At 42.0% G+C, this 23,119-nt stretch overlaps 1 protein-coding gene across 5 annotated transcripts; it reads right to left on the minus strand.

Moving 5' to 3' along the window:
* Positions 1–1,657: 1,657 nt before the first annotated feature.
* atxn2 (ataxin 2) lies at positions 1,658–22,713 on the minus strand. Of its 5 annotated transcripts, XM_041937460.1 has the most exons (26): positions 22,210–22,713; positions 20,703–20,733; positions 20,332–20,391; positions 19,841–19,912; positions 18,398–18,548; positions 17,456–17,470; positions 15,052–15,176; positions 14,773–14,864; positions 14,323–14,511; positions 13,151–13,323; positions 12,520–12,768; positions 11,119–11,304; positions 10,674–10,853; positions 10,373–10,480; positions 10,200–10,270; positions 9,722–10,086; positions 9,254–9,317; positions 9,003–9,149; positions 8,317–8,334; positions 7,595–7,667; positions 6,757–6,950; positions 6,071–6,197; positions 5,768–5,959; positions 5,435–5,646; positions 3,599–3,776; positions 1,658–2,479 (listed from the first exon to the last, which is right to left on the minus strand). In XM_041937460.1, the coding sequence occupies exons 1-26, from the start codon at positions 22,317–22,319 to the stop codon at positions 2,451–2,453; spliced, it is 3,411 nt and encodes a 1,136-aa protein (XP_041793394.1). In that variant the 5' UTR covers positions 22,320–22,713; the 3' UTR covers positions 1,658–2,450. The 5 variants fall into 5 exon arrangements, with proteins under 5 accessions (XP_041793394.1, XP_041793395.1, XP_041793398.1 ...); XM_041937461.1 differs by lacking the exon at positions 17,456–17,470; XM_041937464.1 differs by lacking the exon at positions 12,520–12,768.
* Positions 22,714–23,119: the final 406 nt, after the last annotated feature.

The following is a 23,119-nucleotide window of genomic DNA, read 5'->3' on the forward strand; positions in this document are numbered from 1 at the left end:
CTGTAAATGTCACCAAAAGAAGAAATGTGGGCCAACACTGGAGAGTTAAACCCTGGGTTTAGACGATACAGTCCCAAGCTAAGGTCCACGTATTTGCTGACTTGCTGAGTCAAAGGTAAATATGGTGCTAGCTAAAGCTAACAAACAGTTAGCTTAGCCTTGCGTAAAGAATAGAAAATTAGCTACAGCTAACTGTCGGTTAGCTTAGCCTCACGTAAAGACTGGAAACGGCTAGCTAGCCTGGCTCCGTCCAAAGGTGAGAAAACCCATTTACAAGAACTCTGAAGCTGCCTAATTAACACCACATATGTCGTATCATTCGCACAAAAATGACGTATATAAACACAACCCTGTATTGTTGTGTAGTGCGGCGGGGAGTTGCATATAACTACTTTGTGTTTTCCGCACCTGAATAGAGATTTCCCCTGTATTGGTACTCTAGTGTTATCATACGTTATCCTGATTGGTATCAGCGAAAAACGATTTCCCCACAGTACTAAAATTATGCATTAATAACTAAAAATGAACTTGAAGCATCTTTTTACATCCAGGATTTAGACGGGGTCACATGTTAGCCGTTAGCAACAGGTCGCCTGACAACGTCACTGTGACCACAAGACAGCTATTAACCATGGAGATTTGTTCTTGACCTTGGAAGCGAATTCCTGGCAACATTTTTAATGAATAATTAGAAGGTGGATGTTTTTTTAACTGCTACTTCCAAGGGCAAGAATTAATCTTCAAGCTGAAAATTAATGGCCGAATTTTAACTGAGAGGTCCACTTACTAGCTTTCTTCAACCATATCTAAGCGAATAGAGAGGGCTCATGTCATCATGTGACCTTGGCGCCGTAAGTGGATGATGAATGAAGTGAGAGGCAGTCAAAAGGTCCTGGAAAACCTAGTTGAATAGCCTTTGAGTCAAGTTTATTCAGCCACACAACCGCTATTCAAGCATTAGACTCGTGTTCAGTCCTGTTTTTCCCCCAAAAAATGTTTGCCTATGGAAAATCTAGAGTGGCAACTACAGATTATTTTAACTGTCGATTCATTCCCAGTTAACTGTTTGGTCTGAACCTCAGAAAATAGTGGAAATGTTGATTACAATTTCCCACAGCTCAAGGTGATGATTCAACTGACCAGTCCACAATAGGTTTTCATAGATCAAGTAAAGCTACAAATACTGCTGCATTTCAGGCCTCTTAGTACTTTCTGACTTCTCAAGCCTGTATGTTGATTTCAGCTCCAATTCCACCAAATTTTTTTTAAACAGCTCACAAGTGGATGTTTTATTTCCCTACACCGCTGGACACTGTAGTTTTGTGCCAACGGGAGTAAATCATGCATTTGTTGGTGCACTCTTCACCTTTCTACTGTAATGAACTTGAGTAATTTAGTAAGTGTTGCTTGAGTGACTGAATTGTGTTGTGAACTCGAATTTATCCTCAGTTGTTGACTTGTAAAAGAGAAAATACATAATTTCAGTTATGAAAAATAGAAATGTGGTGCGATTATGAGTATTTATGGCGGCAGGACAGTGTACGTGGTGGGACTGCTTGCAAAACTACAATGCCCATGTTCATGGTACTGGAGGCACACATGAGAAACCAACAAAGCAATGCAACCACAGTAAGCCATTCAGTTTTTAAAACTTTTTTATTGTTTTTTAATTTTTTTGCTCATTTTTTAAATTATTTATATTATCTACAAAGTAAAAGTTTTAACTTAAAAGTTACATAAGGGTCAGGTGAGAAGTGGGATCTGATCACCTCAGCCATTATAATTTCATAAATAACGTTTCTCCTGTCCTCTTGGCTGCCAAATGTGTTTATTTCACAGGAAGCTTCTTGTCATGTTTCGGTTTTAGTTTGGTTAGAAACCTTTCATGTAGTCTGGAAACAAACGCAGCACATAGCAGCAGCAATAAACAGTAAGATTAATACTGTCTAAAGGTTGGTTGGAAGATTTTTTTTTTCATAACAAGGTGCAGACAAAACACAAGTTCCAGTTGAATTTTCTTCTTCACTCTCACTGATTAGTTACTCTCATTCTTTCTTTCACGTCTTACTTGGCAAGCTGACTCAAATTGCAATTTGGGACCCCTGGAAGTGTGAATCTGTGTGTGTGTGTGTGTGTTGTTTCAGCGTGTGTGTGTATTTGCAGTGTCTGCATGTGAACAGGGGCTGAATAGGAGCAGTCTTGTCTGTTAAAACTCTCTAGCTCGTTAAAACATGTCACTGCATCAACCTGTTAACATTCTCTTATTGCCTATTCTGGGAGGGAGGGGGGAGGGAGGGGAGGGAAGAGAAAAGCTGATGTGAAGCATGTCTGGTGAGGATGAGGAAAGAGAGGAGAGGGAGGGCTCTCATTCTCTTCATCGCCTGGTTATGAAGGCTCTGGTTGAGAAGCGCGACGCAGAGCGGGTCCCTCGGCTCGCTGGCGCCCTCTATCTACAGCTGCTGCTGATGATGAGGTTGCACTGCGGAGGGGAGAGAGACAAAATGGGGGAAATGTAAAGTCCATAGATTCAGAGGTTTTCCACAATATCTAGGCTCACATTTTTTCACGTGTGTTAAAACGACAGCCACTTGTCCACATGAATGTTGACAGTTTTCACTTGCTGTACTCCTCTCTCCTGTTCAAACTGGCTGTATTTGTTACAGAAACAAAGAGGGAATTCACACTGAAAAGACTAGCTTTGGCCATGTGATTGTTGAACCTCTGAACCTATCCCTTACATAGAAAGCCTAAAACATGACTGACCACTTGCACAGCTGTCATCATTCTACATGTTTTGAATACAGAATTCATGTTATCCTTGATAGATATTCCACATAATGTCAGTAACAGATGCTTCAGCTAAGTAGAACACAGACATCTGCTTTAAGAACAATTTTCTACTCAAAGAGGGCAGAAACTGCTCACTAATTTATTCGCTCGCACTGTTTCTTGACAAGACATCAGCCTAACATTACACTACAGCTGGCTAGCATTAGCTACCCAGCTTTAGGTGGGGACGGACTTGAAAAAGGAGAGTCTACCCATTGTTTGGTCCTCCGTCACCTCTTGATAATATCTTGTCAAGAAACAATACCTGCACAAAATGAGTGTAAAGCCTTTTCCAGTCCGTTTCTCTCATAGATGTGATTGTTAGATCTGCTTTGAGATGAGCCAGATCCAGCTAGCCATCTGGGGTCACGACGGACCCACTGGTCAGATCAGCATAGAGACAGTTATTCTTGTTTCAGTTTAAGGGACTGTCATGATTTAAGACAGCTAATGCAGCTATTGTATATAAATATTACCTTTTGAGTAACTGTGTGAACATTGTAATAACTCAATTTTGATGTATCTTTTTCATTGTCCAAAAACAGAATTTGGATGCTTAAAACGCAGAGATTCCTGACTCCACCCTGCAGAAGCAGGGCTGGGCGATATGGCACAAAATATGATCCCATATTGAACAAAATGGAAATTTATCACAATTTATATTTTGATGATGCTCCCAGTTTGAAGAGTATCCTGATAATGACTGAAGCCCGAACAAACCAGAGGGTTTATTAGTTAAACTAGAATAATTTTAATAAAATCAACGTACCTTGTGGATGTGCTAGGTAGGAGAAATGTGTGGTGGAGGAAACGGGTATGGGGTTGAGGGCAGTCTGGGGCATGGGTGGCTGCGGACCCCCTGGAGGACCCTGAGTAGCCATAAGCATCATCGTGGGGTGAGTGGGCGCCGGGTGGTGAGACGGCACCATACCAGACTGCATATGGGCCTAGGTGTGACAGAAAGTGTGTTTGTGCGTGAGTGTGTGTGTGTGACAGCGAGAGCAAAAGTGTGACAGAAAGTGAGAATGACAGCGAGAGACAAACAGGAGAAGAGACAAGTTCATTAAAAAGACAAAACAGACGGGCTTCAGTGCCACAACATTCACAGCTCCTGCCTCGATGGTTACGACCAGGGGACGGTTTCTGGCTGTGGAGGGAGGAATAAAGTAGAACACGTAGCATCCCTGTGGCAAATTTAAATGATGAATAACCTCTGTACAAACTAACCACTGGGAGAAAGATGCACAGTCACAGTAACAAAAGCCCTCGAAGGAATTTGGCTTTCATACAACGGGTAACGAGATAAATATACTGTTTGAAATGTTTTCTGCCAACAAGGGCACATTTGTTAAAGGAACAGATCAATACTTTGAGTGATGCTCTTTTTGCTTTCTTTATGAGAGTGAAAAAAGGTCAGTCTCATGTTGTGCGTCACCTATGCAGGTGGACTGTGGAGAAATTAACCTAGCTTAGCATACCACTGGAAGCGGGGACAAACAGCTAGCCTGGCACTCTATAGTTCAGAAATATGTCTGTCAACATCTTTAAAACTCTCTAATCTGCGTGTTGTATCTCATTTGTTTAATCCACACACACGCAAATGTAAAAAGTACAATATGTGGATATAGAAGGACGGAAGTGCTGGAACTATTTCTTTGAGAACAATAATTGATCATTTTTGTGCAACGTGTTGGGCTGTAGCGTGGGTTGCAGCATACGGTCGGTGAGCACAGGTACTGGTTCAAAGAGTCTCTGTGCTGGCAAAAAGGTACTAAACCTGGCTGCACACAGTCACTCCGTTAGGCAAATACTTACACATGTCAGTTTTACATTTCTGTTTGTGTACGGATTAAAAAGAGGTACAACATGTTAAGTAGTGAGAAGTAGTTGTAAAAGTCAATATGATAACGATAGTTTGGAGCAGGAAAAAGCTGATTAAGCACCCGATAGCAGCAGTTACCTTCAGGCTAGTGTGTTTATAATGCCATACTATAACCAACAACCTTACCATGCTCATCATTTATCAATAAATCTGTTATATAAAGTTAACTTTCATTTAAATTAGAATTGCTTTGCAACCATTGGCCACTATTGGAGCCAAGTTACGTCGATAACGAATGAATGTCCTCTCTGTGCCGGCTAATTGGTCGACCTCTAGTGAGAAGTGACCTAAGCTAACCAAGTCCTAACTCAAGCTCCGTACTTTACACGCATGCACACACGCACACAGGGATTGATACGTTGCAACTTTTCTGTTAAGCTACATGGAATTAGCACGATTGGATCAATCAATGAAAAGGCTTTGTTTTTTCTTTGTATCTTGCATTGTGAGGTGTTCCTGTTCAAACTAAAACCACTTCTATCCACAACAAGAGAAAGTGAGATACACATCCTAATCTGAACTTGGTCAGATTCCCAAAAAAACATCCACTGTACTTAGAGCATTATCATCACCCAAACATGGCTCATTCAGAAACTCAAACACCTGCTGGAGCTGATCCCAGATTTCCTCACTCCCACATTTAAAATCCCGCACAGGAAACACTGCCAATCAGATTACTTGGCTGAAGCTTCTGTGGTTGGCTGATAGCAGGTTGTGACCCACCTGCTGCACGTGTGCCATGTGGTTGTGGTTGTAGCCGTGCTGGACCTGCTGTGGGTGGATATAGACCGTCTGCTGGGCAGAGGGGAACGATGCCTGGGGAGACTGAGGGTTGGGCCCCGGGGTCATGGAAGGGGGCGTGGGGGCCAAAGCCGAGTACATCTGCTGCTGCGGGGGCTGGTTGGCCAGGTGGAGGGCCTGGGCTGCTGCTGCCACTACGACACAAAAACACACAGCAAGAAAGACATTATTATTATTGGGGTCCATTTAAAAATATCTGGTTTTAAAGTGATGTCTTAGGCAGGAAGATCACAGCTCCAACCTTAACATACTCACCTGCTGCTGCCTGCTGGTGCTGTGGGTGCTGGACTGGGCTGGCAGCTGGGTGACTAGGAGGACCTCCGTGTTGTGGGGGACCACCCTGCTGGGCTTGGCCAGTAGGTGTGGCAGAGGGCTGGGGGTGCTGTGGGTGAGGGTGCAAGGTGGCACTGGGGTGGGGGTACTGCTGAGGCATTGGCCCTGGAGACACTGTAAGATAGGAATCAGTATCAGGATGAAATGATGAAGAATTTACTGCAGCACGCATAACACTGCTTGCGCACTCTGTCCCACTGCACACAGGTGGTTGGACTGACGTACCATACATGGTGTGTGTCTGCTCTGGGTACTGTGTAGTTGAGGAAGAGACAAGGCTGGGTTGGCCATGCGTGGGAGGCGCCATCATCCTGGCACTGCCCTGCATTACTGGACTGAACACATGCTGGGCCTGAGGGACACGCAAGAACAGAGAGGAGACGACCACATCAGCATTAGAGCCTGTGTGTTAGTCATTTCAAGTTGTTTTCAGTTTAGTTTTCATCTCTTTCCGTCTTCCCCTCTCAATATCTCAGCTCATGTTTTAGAACAAACTGTGTAGCCGGTTTCATTAATGTTATTAGACCCATCCCTAATCAATATGTGGTCAATATATTACAACTTCACCTCCCTGAAGACAATCTCCTCTGTAAGTGCCTCTGTAAACCAGCATTTGTTCTATCAAGTGTTATTACCACAGGTAACAGCACTTCAGGTGTGAGATGCAGGAGGCTACTGTCAGCTCCACAAATCATAAGTGAAGACACACTGGCATCACGCTGACATGCTGCGAAGCTGCTGGACGAGGCATCTGTCAGACAAATGGCTGACTAGTGAACAGCTGGGAGAGATTAAGACTGCCAGTACCAACTGATGGTACCAGAGTAACTGTAATGGTTACATATGGTTCTTCACAGAGGGGACACCTGGGCTGAGCACTGCTGAGTAAGCTGCTCAAGGCTGGCTCTTACCTGTGATTGGTAATGTGTCATCTGTTGAACCAGTGGCTGACTGGTGAACTGCTGCGGGCTGCAGGTGAAGTACTGGGCAGAGTAAGCGGGGCTCTGTGCTACAATAGGTGGTCCTGCTGCCGTTGCTGGGTGCATCATGGTGGGTGTGCCTGGCGGGTGGTGCTGGTCTGACCTCTGCTGGGGCATGTTGGGTACTGTAGGTTCATGTGAAGAGATTACATGGGGAAGAAGTTTTGTTTAACATCTCTTAATTCTGAAGTTAACTAAATCACGTAGGGAAAAACACTGCTGGTTTGCAAAGAAACCAATGATTTACCAAATATAAGACGATTGCCCCACTTTTCTCAACCCACCGTTGGAAAAAATAACTTTTTAAAGATGAGAAAGGATTAGATTTCGTCCTGACAGCAAAATTTCCCCAAGATACTCACAGTCCAAATAAAAGTTTTCTAAACTTTTTTCCCTGTAAAAGTGAACTGAAAAATAATTGAATTAATGTAATGAATGCCATATTTATGTAGGTCAAGTGAAGTGTAACCAAGTAACTATTTCTTCATTCAACAGATTTTTTCACTAATGCTAATAACAGTTTCTAGTATCTTTTAGCAAATTCTTCATCAAATTTGTGGACTCTGTCTTTGGCTGTTTTTACTATGTATGTTTTTATTGTGCATGCTGTTGCAAATACATAAAGACTTATATGTTAAGTCTTCTACTTGGGGCCAATACAGAGATTTCCTCAACCAGCTTTATTTATTTAGGAAGTTCTCGAGAGAGACAGCGAGAGAGAGAGAGAGATGTGGAATTGGAAATGAGACAAAACAGTGGTTATTCTCACCTTTACCTGGTCTGTAGGGCTTAGACTGGCTGACTGTCATATGAGGCATCTGAACCTGGTACATAGCTGGAGACTGGAGTGAGGAAGGGAATGAGGATGGCAGATGAAGAACACAGGTTTATACTCAGTCTTCTCAGGGCACTACGGCAACATTTCTACAAGAATGAAAACCAGCCCTAGACTTAAACCAGGTGAATTTTTGCTTATTTGTGTGGGACTATTATTACTTCCCATCTGTGGGGCTTGTAACTGTTGCTTCAGTAGCTATCCCCTCATCCAACACATACAAAAACATATTTTAAAAACACGTGCATGTGAGGTTCAGAATTATCTCTTACCTGGGACCACATGCATTTTCTACGCTTGTCTATCATTGGGCAGAAAAAGGTGTTTTACAACTATGACTATAACCCAAACACTGCTTGTCATCTTCCATTCATTAACTCTTACACATTATACACCATGCATTCTATTACAAACAGTACTGCAGCAAAAACAAGGAGGCTTAAACTCCTAATAGCTCACAGTCATTTGTCCAGTAAACAGATGAAGCCAATAGAAATAAGATGATGTTATTAAGTCCATCTGTGATGACAGTTTAAAATGAATTGCAATAAGAAGTTGGCAAACCAACATCTGATGGCATCAATTCAACAAGCAGGCAAAACATCTCAGTAGTGATTGGGCTTAAAAAAACAAAAGGATTTAAAAAATTCACAAACCTTCCATATTATGCTTTTCTAATGGAGCAAGAGAGAGAGGAGGAGGGGGAGACAGGGAAAAGAGAACCACTCTTTAGTTGTTCACCAAGGTATTTTATCGTTAACACGAGTCTGATGTTGGATCACCAAGTTTTTCTTAAAGCAACACACAAAAAATATAGATTTATGACAACAAATGTTAATAGCTTTCAATAAAAAATACACTAAAAAGTTTTAAAGAGTGCTTTGAGAATGCTGACATCAAACATTCTGACATCATATTGTACACATATCTCACATATGTCCTTTCTTTACACATTTAAAAGCTTGTTATCCCAAACTCTTTCAAAAATAATTCAGCAAAAATAATTCAGATAAATATCAGTGTCTGGAAGATGACAGAGGAAAGAAAAGTGATGACGAAGGATGCACGTATTCTGTAGATCAAGGTGCACAAAGAAAACAAAACTACAAGAAAGAGCCTGTTAAAAATAAAATACAGAAAGAAATATGGAGAAAATAATGGTGCATGCATGAATGAAAGGCAGAAAAGGACAATAATAAATGAGAACAAATGTAAGCAGACATGTTGGGAGAGCTCACAGTGATGGTTGTTTAAGTTTTGTTTTAATCAATTTTGCATTTCATATTGATTCAATGCGATACTCAGGGTGATCTGCATTTCAGCATGCAGGTGTGGGTCTCACCTGCACTCCAGGGCTGACTGGTGTGAGGGGATACATCTGGGGGAAACAGACCGTCTGGCCGTACACAGCCGGGGGCTGCTGGACCACGATGGAGGGGCTAGGCTGGCCCTGAGGCCGGGGAGGCGTCGGGGTGTTGGCTGGTTTAGGCTGATGAAGGAGCACACCCAGAGATTTCGTAAATGAGTTTACCAAGGGTCTCAGTTTGTGCTATTCAAATTGTGTCTAGTCTAGCAGCAGCAGGGCATACTAACCTGTGTATTAAACCTGGGTTTGAACTCATTGGCATTTGGGTTCAGGGTTGATTTTCTCACTTGACTGCAACAGGAGAGGAAACAGTGAAAAGAAAATCAGCTAAATCAGTTGGGAACTGTAGTTTTGGAGTAAAAGATACTCAAACAGGAGTAAATAGTGCATTTGTTGGGGACTATTTACTGCAGTGGATTTATACACATTTAATGGTTTAATAATTCCATTCCAGCAGAATGTCTATGTAGGCTTGAATAAACTACAGTGCTCAGGTTCATGGTGATCCAGGACAAGTAACCCAGTGCAACAGTGCAGTACACTGATGTTTCAAGTTGTTTTTGAACCACAATGGATGATCAAGTCTATGTTTGTTTCAGTCATTTCATGGAATTTGTTGATAAGAAAAATACTGAGTATCAGCAGACTTCTCCTTCATTATATGTACAGTCTACCCTTCTTAAAATTCAACTCACTCTTGTACTGCCTCCTTTTTCTCCTCCTTCTCTTCATGCTTGGATCCACTGAATGTGGATGTGCCTGTCGTCTGAACTCCCTGTGATGTCACATCCAGCCCCGCCCTCTTCTGGTCTGGGGCTGAAGGAGACGGGGACAATGCAGCGGGGCTGCCAGGCTTACTGGTGTTTGCGGTGGTGGTGGATGGTGCTGGGACTCCACCAGGGGTCCCAGCAGCAATCACTACAACACCGTCTTCTGTGCCCTCCCGCCCCGCTGTGGAGGCTTTGTCCAGGGGAAGGTCTTTAGGCTTGTCTGCTGGATCTCTGGGAGGCTTGGTCATCATCTGGTCAAAGGCAGGGTCTGAGTTTGAACTAGACTGCAACTGGAAGAGGGAGGATGAAAGGAAGAGTTAGAGGAGGCATGCACAAGTTCCAATGGATAAATACGGCAGATTTTCCACAATTCTACATTGTACAAAAAAAAAGAGATACTTGCCCTGAAATCTACACTAAATTTCTTTAAATTATCTATTTGTTTTCTGTGGTCTGGTGCCAAAGAAGGGGGTCCTGTAAGGTGAGCAGAGAAAGAGAGAGACATAATTGTTGGTTTCAGTCATTACCAAATGGATTCAGACTCTAGCAAATACTGCTGTGTAATGGATACTGTACCTTTACAGACTGGTCTGGTGATACTAGGTGAGCTGTCCAAGGGCTTGATGTTCTCCTTGTTTGCTGTGGGTGATGTTTGTCTTGTCTCCTGGACACGACACTCTTTTGCTATACAGAAAAATGGTCCGATTAATCCCAGAATAAAAGCAAAGCAAAAATTCATTAACAGTACTTCTGATTGTGACAGAATCTGCATGTAAACGACAAATCCAAGTACACAGAAATCAGGTATTACACACACTCAGCATTCCTTTTGCCCTCAATCAATCCCAGTGACAGTGTGGGTTAAATTTAAGATTACCATCTCCTGATGGAGAGGCGACCATGTTGGGGGCGGGGCTAGCAGCAGTAGGAGAGGAAGCTGACGTTGGTGTAGCAGCACTTTCCACAGGAGCTGTTCCTGTCTGGGGTGAGGGGATGGAAGAGGAACCAGTGGAGGCTGCACCCATACTGTTCTGTCGGGGGGAGCGAGGTCTGTGAGCTGAGGACGGGCAGAAGAAATTAGATTTTTGTGATCACATTATGTATCGTCATTATAAGTTACCCCGATCAAATTCACTCATCTTGATTTACTGGCCAACATTAGAGGTTAGGGTTTGCACTCATCATAGTAAACCATAATGTCCCATCTCCTTTGCAGGTATGTTCCATTGTGTTATATCTGAATGAAGTAGAAATACTCATACTGCTTTATCATATCAAAATCACACAGAGAATAAAGAAATATCATGAAAAAACTACTCTACCTCCGCTAACCACAGACGACCATGTCCCTCCAGAGGAGCTGCTCCTGGTTGGTGGAGTCACTGGGACCTCTCCAGGGGCATTGTGGGAAATTAAGTCTACTCCAGGAGGGACTCCAGTGGTCCGGCAGGGTGGCACTCTGTGAGCACGAGGCGTCCGCTGGGATTTTGGAGACATCCTGGGTGGACCTGTAGATGAAGACAGACGGATGAAGACAGACAGAACTCCGTAAACAGACAGTGGAGGTGAGGTAACTACACTGAACAGCACGTGTTCCCTAACATCCTGTAAAGAATCTGCGTCTCACAAAAGCTTTTAAAATCCCAAACCTCTGCACTGATTACATCTCAATCTCAGCTGTAAATATCACGTCACACAGTAATGTTGTTTTGTGACATGCATGTTAGTGGAAAAACTGCAGATGATCCTGTAAAGTGATCCAACAACACACCACACATTCAAACTACAACCAAGTGAAGAGAGAGATGAGAAACAAGGAAATGGAGGAAAGGAGCTGAGGTGTTTTTTTCGCCTCACTGTTTAGCAGAGTTTGCACAAAGTGTGTTAAAACACCAGTTGAATATTTTGCCAGTTCACAGTAAAGACAACTGAAAAGTATAAACATGAACCAGAAGTATTTGGACAGCAGAACATACTAATTTTAGCTCAGTACTCCAGCTCACTGGATTTAATGTTAAACAAGGACTAAAAGATTTTAAGGGCTTGCTTACAGTTGTTTTTGTCCCTCACTTTCAGGACAATGACAAAGGGCATCATCGTGGTAATAGTGGTGAGTCTAAAAACCAAACCAAAAAACACCTCATGTGTTAAAATAATAAACTGAACCACTGAAGAGTAGCTTAGTTTTTGTTGTCATCCAGCGGTTGATGTTCTCACCTCACTGCAGTAATACTGGGCTGTCATTACAGGTACCATAGATCACACTTTTGGCCCACAGATGCAACAGAATTAATAAAAAATTAAGCAGAACAGCTCAAAGATAAGTTAATTAATCTTCCTCTTGACTGCTGTAACAGAAAAACATTAGGAGAAACTGGTGCCCTTGCATTTTCAGTGGCATAACTCTTGCTAAACAGAAAGCACAGCACACATCCCTGGTGCACCCACATGCCAAGGTAAAACTGCCTGACACACTGACAAGGGATCAGTTATGTGCCTTCAATCTGATCCCCAAATCAGTCTGAAAAAGCTTCTTCGCCTATTTGTGTTGTTCCACACTAGACCTGGGCAAAATTATTTTTGAAAGCAGTTTCCTTATTTAATTTTGGAGACACTTCTAATATCTTTCAATATGATTGATCATTTAATTTCCACATTGACCTCAATCCATCCACCTTCAACTAATGCCTTTGCCCAGGTCTACTCCACACTGATGTGGGTACCTTCTGAAGACATGCGTTTGGGCAGGGTGGAGGCTGGCGACGTGGGCCCATGGTGGGAAAAGGAGGATGCGGAGGAGGGATAGGAGGGGTGGGATGAATGAGAGGGGGGCCTGGAAGGTCGAGAGGGGGGTCTGGAGGGTGGTCTGGTGGGCGTGGTCGCCCGAGGAGGCAGGGAGGAGGGGCCAGACTGGTAACGAGAGGGGGGGCGGGAGGAAGGAGACGGACAGGGTGAGGGCCAATGGGATGAACCTAAAAGAGGGAAGGACAAATGATCATGGATGACAACCAGCAGACGAAAACCAGTTAAAGTGGGAAAAACAAAGGTATAGCAGGGATAAAAGGGGGGAGATTAATAAACATGAGAAAGAACGACAAGGCAGAAATAAAATCATTAAATTAAGCAGAGAACAATAAATGCATTATCAGCAACAAATATATGAACACCCCAGAGAGTAGAAACCAAAGTCTTCACCAGCTTAACAGCAGGTAGACAATAGAAGATAAAACTATCTCTATCACTATACTGACCGACTCACTCACCATCCAAAGCAGCTCTGTACATTTCAGAAGTATTTATATATAGGGTGTAGCAAGCAACACCATAGGTTTGTGTGTGATGTATTCAACGCACCTCCGTTAACCACCCTCTGGTCAGCCCCTGAGCTGGGACTGTAGTCGTGAGGTCCTGGTCGAGGAGCTGAGGGTCCAGCTGAGCTCTGAGCCAGACGAGGTGAGTTCTGACGTCCCGGTCCCCATGACATCGCCTCCCTGTTCCTCTGACCTGGAGGAATGTACTTGTTCTCTCTGGACGCACACGCACATTCACACACACAGTACAGGCAGAGACAATAGTCAAGATAACAAAGGGGTGGAATTAATTCTACACTCTATTACATTCAACTAAGTACTTCTCATCAGCCAAAATGAGCATGTTTTCTTTAATTACCAATGAAGTATTTGTTCTGGGAACAGCTGCTGTCTACTTAGTGAATTTGCCAGAATTACTTGGTCTCCCTTCTCAAGCCTGTGCCTTTCTATTGCAGACTCACGCCATGTGCAAGCATTATGTAAATATAGTATATGTAGAGTACTTATGCTCTCATCTTTGCATTTAATCTTAAATGGTAAGAGTTCAAAGTCCTTAAAAAATATTCTGAAATGTGGTATATGCCATGCGGGTACATAGATCCTTCTCTTTCGTTTGTAAAATTTCAGGCACAGGAAATGAAGAATAAGTGCAAATAAAAGTGTGTCTAAACGTGTCTCTTTCCAGTTCTTTCTTAATAAACATAGTACCCCTGGAGGACATCAGTACTCCCACATGATAAATCATCTCTGCTGATAGTTATAGTCAGTTTTACTGCATGAGCATGTTGCAACTTGTTAAAATTAGGTGCAAGGAATATTTAATTGAATCATTTATAACAATAAAACATGAATGATGCATGTTCCAACAGACCTATAGGCAATTCAATTTGCAAACATTAACAATAAATTTGCTGACTCAATTAATTGCTTGGCCAGCTCCATGACTTGTCAGTATGCACATTTAATAATAACATTTACATGTATAAAAAAAATCCAACAACAAGACGTGTTGCAGTGCTGTGTTGCTGCATTTGGAAGCTGGTGGCATTGTGGCGCACATCAAGAGCCAATTATCAACAATGAGAACAAATGAAATATTCTAGGCACATGCTGAATCGCTGATTCAATAACTGCACCGTCTGCACTGACATACACTCCCCTCGCACAAGAAATATGTATTGGCCCTAAGTTTGTACGTGTGTGTCCTTGCCTCACCTGCTAAGTGTGTGAGTTTCCCTTTCCCCTCGCACCACAGCAGTGTATTTCTCCTCCTCAGAGCGTTCATCATTCTCCAGGGCCACACGGGCCTTGTATGTGGCACTGGCCTCAATCTCCTCTGCCAGCTGGGCAGCACGTGCCTCCCTCTTGAGGAACTCTTCTGAGTTGTCCCGCTCCAGGGGGACCCTGAGAAACAAGCTCAGGTCAGACAAGGGCAGCAGGGTGATGGAGTGACTGGGGAAGGCCTGATCTCAAGTTTTTACTTCTGTCATGTGAGGTCACACTAAACAAGATTAAGAGTGATACAGTGTGAGTCAGTGACCAGAGAAATCAAAAATATCTCCAGAAAACACAACATTTTATTTTACATTATGTAAATTACATATGAGTCGGAGAACATGCAACAACAAAAGGGAACATATTTTAAGAGAACACAGAGAATCTTACGTATATGTGGACAGGCTGCTGTCATATGTAGACAAGACTCCATACTTCTCCTCATTGTACTTGAACATGTCATTGGGGTCCCACCCGTTTGACTGATATGAGGAGAGAGAGAGAATTTCACAGAAAGCCTTTAAACAAATTAGCAATGCTGTGGATCAGATGACACAACACTGTTTACTCCTGTCAATGTCAAAATTATGAAGGCCTGTATGGATTCCATTCAGTGTACTCACAAGGGTCGCTTCAATGTGTTTGTTGAGCTTGTGCCTGTTTTCTTACCACATCTGTATCCAGAGACTCGAGGCTGTCAGAGTTGTGGGTCTCTCCTCCATCCCAGGGCTCTAAATCTTTCTCTTTATGCTCGCCATTGATCCTACTGCTCACTGCTGCATCTGTGAAGTTGTCTGCAGCACACACAAAGAATATTTTGATGTACAGTGGGCGCACGCACACGCACACACACACACACACACACACACACACACGCACGCGCACACAATGGTATACAGTCACATGGCTGCACTCTCACTGTTTATGCAGAGAAGCGCTCATGCTTAGAGAGCTTCTGCCACAAGCTCTCACAGCAAACGTCTATATGGAGGTAGTGGTTGTTCAGGCACATCAACTTACAACCAGACATGGACCCAACTAGACTGGGGGAAAAAAATCCTTTAACAACTAAATAAATAAAACAAATAAATAAAAATATTGAGCTATTTGCTTGAGCTGGCCTTGGTAAAGCTAACAAGGATAAAGGGCTCAGGCCATGTGAGCCAGAATATGAAAAAAGCCTAGTAAAGAGAGTGTAGTCCCCAGTCACTACTGTAGCCTGTAACAAAATCTAATAATTAATCAAGAATTAATCAAGATATCAAAATATCGTAGTTCCTTACATCAAGATGTAAGGAACTACGATATTTTCAGCTAGCAGACCTTTTCCCCACTTCATTATTACTCATCATCCATGCTAATATCATGTACAGCTACATTTACATGTATAAAATACTACTTGGGACAGATGATAGTCCGCACTTTCAGGACATTCACTATATTTAAGCAGACCTACATAATACTGTGGTTGGCTCAACTAAAACTAGGGACAGGCATGCTCAAAGAAAACCCCCAATTATATTTGAAAGGAAATGTAATCTCATGTCCAGCCCAAGTCCGCTCTCACAATCTCAGAACTGGCACCAATGGACTTTGTGCATACAGCATATGAGCCACCTGGAATTCCATAACTCAGTCATCCAAAATCATCCCACAATGCAAAGGCCATTTAAGCATTTCTATCAGGAGGCAAGTTCAGAAATTAAGACAGAAAACTGGAATGGCACCACACAGGCAGCTGGGCTAACACGCCTCACATTAGCAGAGGTGGTCAGTATGCTCTGTGCACACTCTCCATCAAGGGGATCGTACATAAAATAAGCAGCATTTACATATCGAATGTGGGCATAGTGACAGTTAAGCAAACATGCATTTAGATTGCAGGCAATTACACGACCTCAAAGCACTTCAGGGCCAAACCAAATTAAACATCCTTACATAATTGCATTTTTAATACAATGATCAGAAAGAAGCTACAGGTGCTAGTGCTCAACATGAGATTTCAATTTGTTGCTTTCAATGGAATCATAGTCATAGTGCTTAAAATTTTGCCTTTTCCATCGAGCTCTGATTTTAACTGAGCCCGGGTCCAGCGAGATTTGAAATCCAATGCCTCGCCAGAACCCCATGTTTAGGAAAATAAAATAATGCTTTGAAAGATAAGTTAAAACTACAAAAATAACCATACCCTTCCCTCTTCTAAGATTGAGCCTTTGCTGCAAGGGTGCTTTTGCTAGCTGGTTATGTACAGGCTCCAATTGTGCTTGAGTCTAAACCACAATAAAATTACTTAAAACTACATATTAAATTTTAAATTATTAAATTCAAAACGTAAAACTGATGTTAAAAACAAAATAGGCATTAGTGTTTGTTAAAAACAAACAAGTGTTAGTGTTAGTTTAAACATTTTACACTATTAGCTGTGTATCTCTCACACATCCTCAGATTCCTCATAAGTAAGCACAAGGCCATACGTATGATGTCCAAGGCCATGGCCAGGATAGGCTTCAATTCTGAGCCCCTGCTGAGCTTTAAAGTAAAAGCAGTAATACTTTATATTAAGGTATACATATACATCTACATTAACTTGTTGCTTATTAGCATGCATATGTTGTTGTACATGAATTATGACCTTATTAACCTAACCCTTAAAGGACACAGACAATAGATAAGACCATTATAATGACTAATAAAGACCCAATATGCTACTAATATGCATGCTAATAAGCAACTTGTTCATGGTGAATACTGTATGTGTACCTTAATATAAAGTCTTACCATAAAAGCTTAAAGAGTGTATGATAGGGAAAGTGGCAACTCTTCCACCGAAAGCAACATCCAGTGTAAGGATAACAAAGGATCTGGTGAAAAGATGGAGCAAGATTGACCTGCATCGGATATTTGATTTGTATTTTTAGGTTATATGAAAGCAGTGATCCCCAAATTCTTTCATCAAAATTGGATTTAAAATGTAGCGATAGGTGGCAACAGATCAGGCACAAGCCAAAGAGATTCACAAGTTTGTTTGAGTGCATACAGAGATGTGCGAGAGGAGAAAACAGCCATATATTACCTGTGTCAGAGGAGACTAGACCATCGGAGAGGAGAGACAGACAGATGACAGAGAGTCAGAAGATGGACTGACAGATAGAATGACTGACTGGCGATCACACCAATAATTGACTTCCTATCCAATAATTTTAAGATACGGATCATCTGCAAGTCACAAAGGGAAATTCCATTTTGTTTTTTTTCATAGTTTTCATAACTTAAGTCAAGCCTAGCAGACTTCCCATGTCCCCCTACTTCAGCCATGAAGTTGCTGAAAAACACATGTACCTTCTAAACAGAAAAGGACATTTCTGACTGGTACACTATCTGAAGAGATAATTCATTTTTAAAAACACGGAAGTTAACTGCCTTGTGAAAATTCCAGTCATTCCACAATTGTCCAATGTACCAGGATAACAATTTGATTTTTAAATGTGGCACCAGTGCAGTACCATCTCTTCAAACCATGTGGCGCAGCCCTCACACATTTTCAAAATGTTCATTTTCAGAAAATAATACCCTCCCACTCAGCCCATTATTGTTCAAAGGAGAATTGTATGGGTCGAGATGAATTAGATGAAGAAGAGTCATTTGGCCTTTATTGAGTGTCCTTGCTGCACTGGGGCAACCTTCGGACCAATCGATAGATCACATTAGTCTTCAATGACTGGCCACTCAGAGCAGAGACACAAGATCTAACTCATGACAAAGCCTCTGTGACATCAAGGTAGTGAATGCAGACTGAAACAGATCAATGTTGTGTGTATGCACTGATGGGCATTCACTCTGGCATGTGTTTATTGGTGTGTGTGTGTGTGTGTGCAATGAATACAAAGTGACAAACTAACCTAGTTACATTGTGTATACCTCACAAGTTTTTAGTCTGTGCAAGACTAGGTTCAGTATATCAAGACTGCTGTTTATGCACCTAGATAACATCTGTCAGCACAAACATCCTCTGTACCTTTCCTGGCGAAATTTGGGTCCACATCTTTGAAGTTCACCACTACGAAATCTGAGGCCTTGAAAATGATGCTCTCCACAATATCCTCTTTCCTGGGTGCTATGCTCGGCTCTGGGCTTTTTCTGTGGGCTGCATCCAACACCAGGTCACACTGAGGGAGAAAGTTACGTTAAACTGGATAAAACAGGGATCTGAAATACAGAAAAAGCCTAAACCATCTACGGAAGAGATGAGGAATCATGGGACGTGGAGGACTAACACCATGAATTGTTTCACCCATATCATACACTGCAGTCGTTTGAAGAGGTCACCTTGGGACCTTGAAATTTACGGCAGATTCCTTCCTTCTTTCTTTTACTATTTTATCACTATTCACTATTTTATCTTGATATTGTCTAGATCAAATTATGAATTAATCAAATAATGCTGATAAATAAATGTATAATGAAAATAATCCTGATGAGCACAACCTGGGAATAGAGGACCTCATCCATTTCATCGCTTGATGTGTTTCATCAAAATGAAAACCTGCAATCTTGGCTCAGGCATGGCACATCGACATGCTTGCCTTAAGATGAACAACAAGAAATACTTTCCAAGTGCTTGGTTGACAGCATATATAAACAAAAGTTTGACTGACATCAATTAATTGAGTTCTGCTTTAATGGCACCAATGCCAGATGGGGGAGCTTGTAAGTTGCAGTGGGGGAAGACACAACCTCCAATTTCCTAAAAACAACAACTTTTACTACAACCAGTATCATAATGTGGAAGAAAATTGAAAACACTAGCCCTAAAACCAAACATTACATTGTTGACTGAGAGACCTTGTACAGAGGGTTGGTGAATACAGCTGTGTGAATATTTCAGCATGTTTGACTGTTCAGCTTGCACACACTGTGGTAATAAAAGCCAAATGTGATGCTTTGTTTTGGTCTCAAAACAAAGTGGTGTGTTTGCACACAAAATTCAATTTGGTTTGGAGTATCCTGCCAGCCTTACTCATGTTTCAGTCACACAGCCTTATAAAAGAGGTGGGAGCAATAAGATATATAAATATCAACCCGACTAATTGGTGTGAAAACGGAGAATAATGCATGTTTCTGGCATTCCATCATGAACTCAAGTTAAAGTAAAAAATTCTAAACACTGCTCAGGTTAAGCTTTTCAAGGGTGCAAAATGATATTTTCCCCACAGAAAAAAAGACTGGGGAATACTTCAACCTAAAAGGGAAGATGACGGGCCACATACCTCTCTTCCATAAAAGGAGAGATGGAAAGGGCGATCTTTGTCTAAACCACCTCAGGGGTGAAGCTGCTATTGAGTGCTGGCTGAGCACCATCTTCCCAGCACAGTTAACATTACTACTACTACTGAGGAAATCGCAGATCTAGCTCCACATTAGCATCTATAAAGAACATTGCACCGTGAGTGATCCTTACCTCTGGACCATATGTCTTAAATACTCCTTCATAGACAGCTCCGTTTTTCACTTTCAGCTCACACTTGGCGCCCTATAAATAAATAGGCCTATCATTATTCACTGTATGCAGTGTCAATGTCAATTTACACATTCAAGAAACAAGTTCAGAAACCCATCTGCTGTGAAACAGATAAATGATTGATCGATCTCTGCTTTGTTTATGCAACCAGCTGTCTCTACAAATCACACAGGCTTTGTTTATAGCAGCTTTGACATTTTGAAGAAACAGCATGTGGTGAAAAGACAGACTGCAGTACATACTGCTGCTACAAATTCATTTACAGTAAGCATGATTCACATGGTTGTATCACACATGGTTTCCTTGTAACTGTGGTTATTTCTCTGTTCATTATTGTTAGGACACAGGCGACAATATTCAGAAGGACATCCTTGACATATCTGGAACATCATCTAAAAAAAATTGACATGACAGACACACAGGAAACATACCACCACTGAAGTCAAGACATGGACCATCCTCATATTTGCATATACACCATTGAAAATGACCTAAAGAAAAAACACATAATGCATAACTATAAGAAACAGATACCAAACCACTGGATTTGTGATTTCTGTGAGATAGACTAAGTGCAACTTTTAAACCAAATTTATATTTTTATAAAATATGGCACTGTATTCCACTGACTCTGCACAGAATAAACAAAAAAAAGTATGAATCCAGTGTGTGGGTTTTTGAAAAGCAGCTCTCCTTCTTTGTTAAAATACAGCACTCAGTAAAACCAAACTTCTAATGATACATGCTTATTTGGCATACAAGCCATGTTCCACTGACTTAGAAGAGGTAACCAGCTACTTACTGCTGTGGGACCTTTACCACTGTGTCTTCCCCTGAAAGAAAAGAAAATTGCATTATTGCTTAACCGTCCAACTTGTTATCAACATTAGCACTTTTCTTTTTTTTTTTTGCAAGCACATAGCAACAATCAATCTTTAAGTTGAACTGCTGGTGCGCACGTTGAAGGGGAACCCCAAGAATCATCAACAGGAATTGAGCAATCTAATCGACATTAAAATGTAAATTCATTACACATTTTAATGCTATGTAGATTCTGGAAATTCCCACAGATTCCATGATATTTAGCTGGTTTGAATAATGTTCAAGGCGCTGCCAGCCAAACACTCAGTAGCCTACATTTTTTCCAAGCATGTCCTAAAATGCACCTTGTTCAGCAGCTGGCGCATGGCCAGGCATTCACACTGGATTCAATGTAGGCAATGGCCACATTCCCTACATTATATCCGTTGTAGTAAATCAGTAATAGACTCACTTGAACACACTCAGTTACTCAATATGATAAAACCAATCCGAGTCATTTTGAACTGAAATAGGCTGGTTTTGTATACATACGTACAACCGGTTCAATCTCATTTCACGGCCTTTATAGATGAAATCTACGCAATGAATGGGACGCACTGTCCTAGTGACCGGTGAGCAGAAGCTGGACAAAATTAACATCATCAAAATTCACAATACGCATGCAGCTCCTGCACTGACAGTATGTGTTAGCTTTATCGTTGGACATGTACAGAAATGTCATGCTTCAAGGACACAATTTCACACGAGCAGCCACGGCAACGTCAAGGTTGAAAGCCCGTCGGTCTGTAATTCCCCCTTCTCCTCCTCACCCCCTGCTCCACACCCGCCCCTTTCTATCGTGCGCCCACACGCTTTATATCAATTTCTTGGCAAACCCGTTGCAGCAATATTGCGGTAACGTTCCAAGCTACATGGCAGTCAAAAGAAAACAAACACAGCTGCTTTATCGCAGTCTTAACGGTTGAAAAGTCACCCGGCTGACCCGTTAGCTAGCCGTTCTGATACTGAATGAGGCAAGTGCACTGAATAACAAGCATGGGCTGTCAAACTGCTAATTATCGCTAGCTCAATTGACTCCAAGCTGATAGTGAACTGATATCAGCAACTTGGCGAGCAGATTCAGTGCTACACACACGAAAAATGTGTTTGTCTACCCAAACACTCTTAAATGCATAGTCAGGGAGCAAGATGATACATTTTATCTAGCGTGCAAGAGGAGGGGACGTAACGTCGAAGTTGCAACATTATTGGAGTAAGCAGACAGGCCTCGCTAGCTAAACTGCATAACGTTACGATGGATATCCAACACGTCGCAAGGCCCACATACCGTTCACAAACACGTACTAGTTTTGAACCACTTAACGGGAATGTCATCTCTTCAAACTGCCACTGCTGGAAATGACTGTTTCCGAGTAATGAAAACCGGCCACATTAACCCCCGTTACTGTGTTTTTATTTCGATAAGTTAACGTTTTAATTTCACAGACCTGCCCAGATTCTGTCTTCCCCCGCCGCTTCCTCCGGCACTGGAGGCGGCGGCACCAGCGGTGTTGCCACCGCCAGGCTTGCTGCGATTTCCACCGGCCTTCATTGACATTGTGATCCCATAAAAGACAGCGTCTTAAAACGACCAGCTTCACCCCGCAATTCCTAGACGATATTACGGTGTATGTTTGTGTGACAGTTCGCTAACGTTAGCAATCCTAAGATCTGGCTAGCTTGCAAAGCTAATGTCAACGTGCCTCTGGAGGAAGATGCTATGCTAAGAAGCTAGCTAGCTAACCGTTGCTAGCTAAATTAGCAATCTGTACAATTTCTATTAAAACAGAAATAAACAATATTTAAAAAAGACAACATGCACCAATCACTCTTCCAAAATAAACATGGGCGTTACACCCCTTGTCAATCTGTTATGTAATCCTAACAAAAAATTTCGATTATCTCAAAATAGGGTTTACAGCTATCTCGGGTTCTTTCCGTTGCTAACAGCGAAAAGACCAAAACAGTCTGAAAGGGGACAAAAAACAGCGGAGGGATATATGAAAGGCGTAGCGGCCCATAACATATAACCAACTATTCCTGCGGTGGGTTCATGGACAACCATCCATTTGCTAAAAAAAACAAATATGGTCATATTTAATCTAGGCCACCCAAAGAAATACATAGACCCCCCATTATTTTAAAAACGTACGCATATAACATGGCACTATTTTCAGGAAGTCCATGAATCCTGAATGGCTGTTTGGTGGCATCCACGTGAGCCGGCGAACACACTACTCCACACACCGGCGCAAACGCATAGAAACACATTATCTACATGTGTGTGCATATTGATGCCATCACACATGCATTGTTTGTACATTAAATAGATTTCCAAAATGTGAAATTGCATGCATG

Source organism: Chelmon rostratus, chromosome 5, assembly GCF_017976325.1.
Source record: "Chelmon rostratus isolate fCheRos1 chromosome 5, fCheRos1.pri, whole genome shotgun sequence".
Taxonomy (NCBI): Eukaryota; Metazoa; Chordata; class Actinopteri; order Chaetodontiformes; family Chaetodontidae; genus Chelmon; species Chelmon rostratus.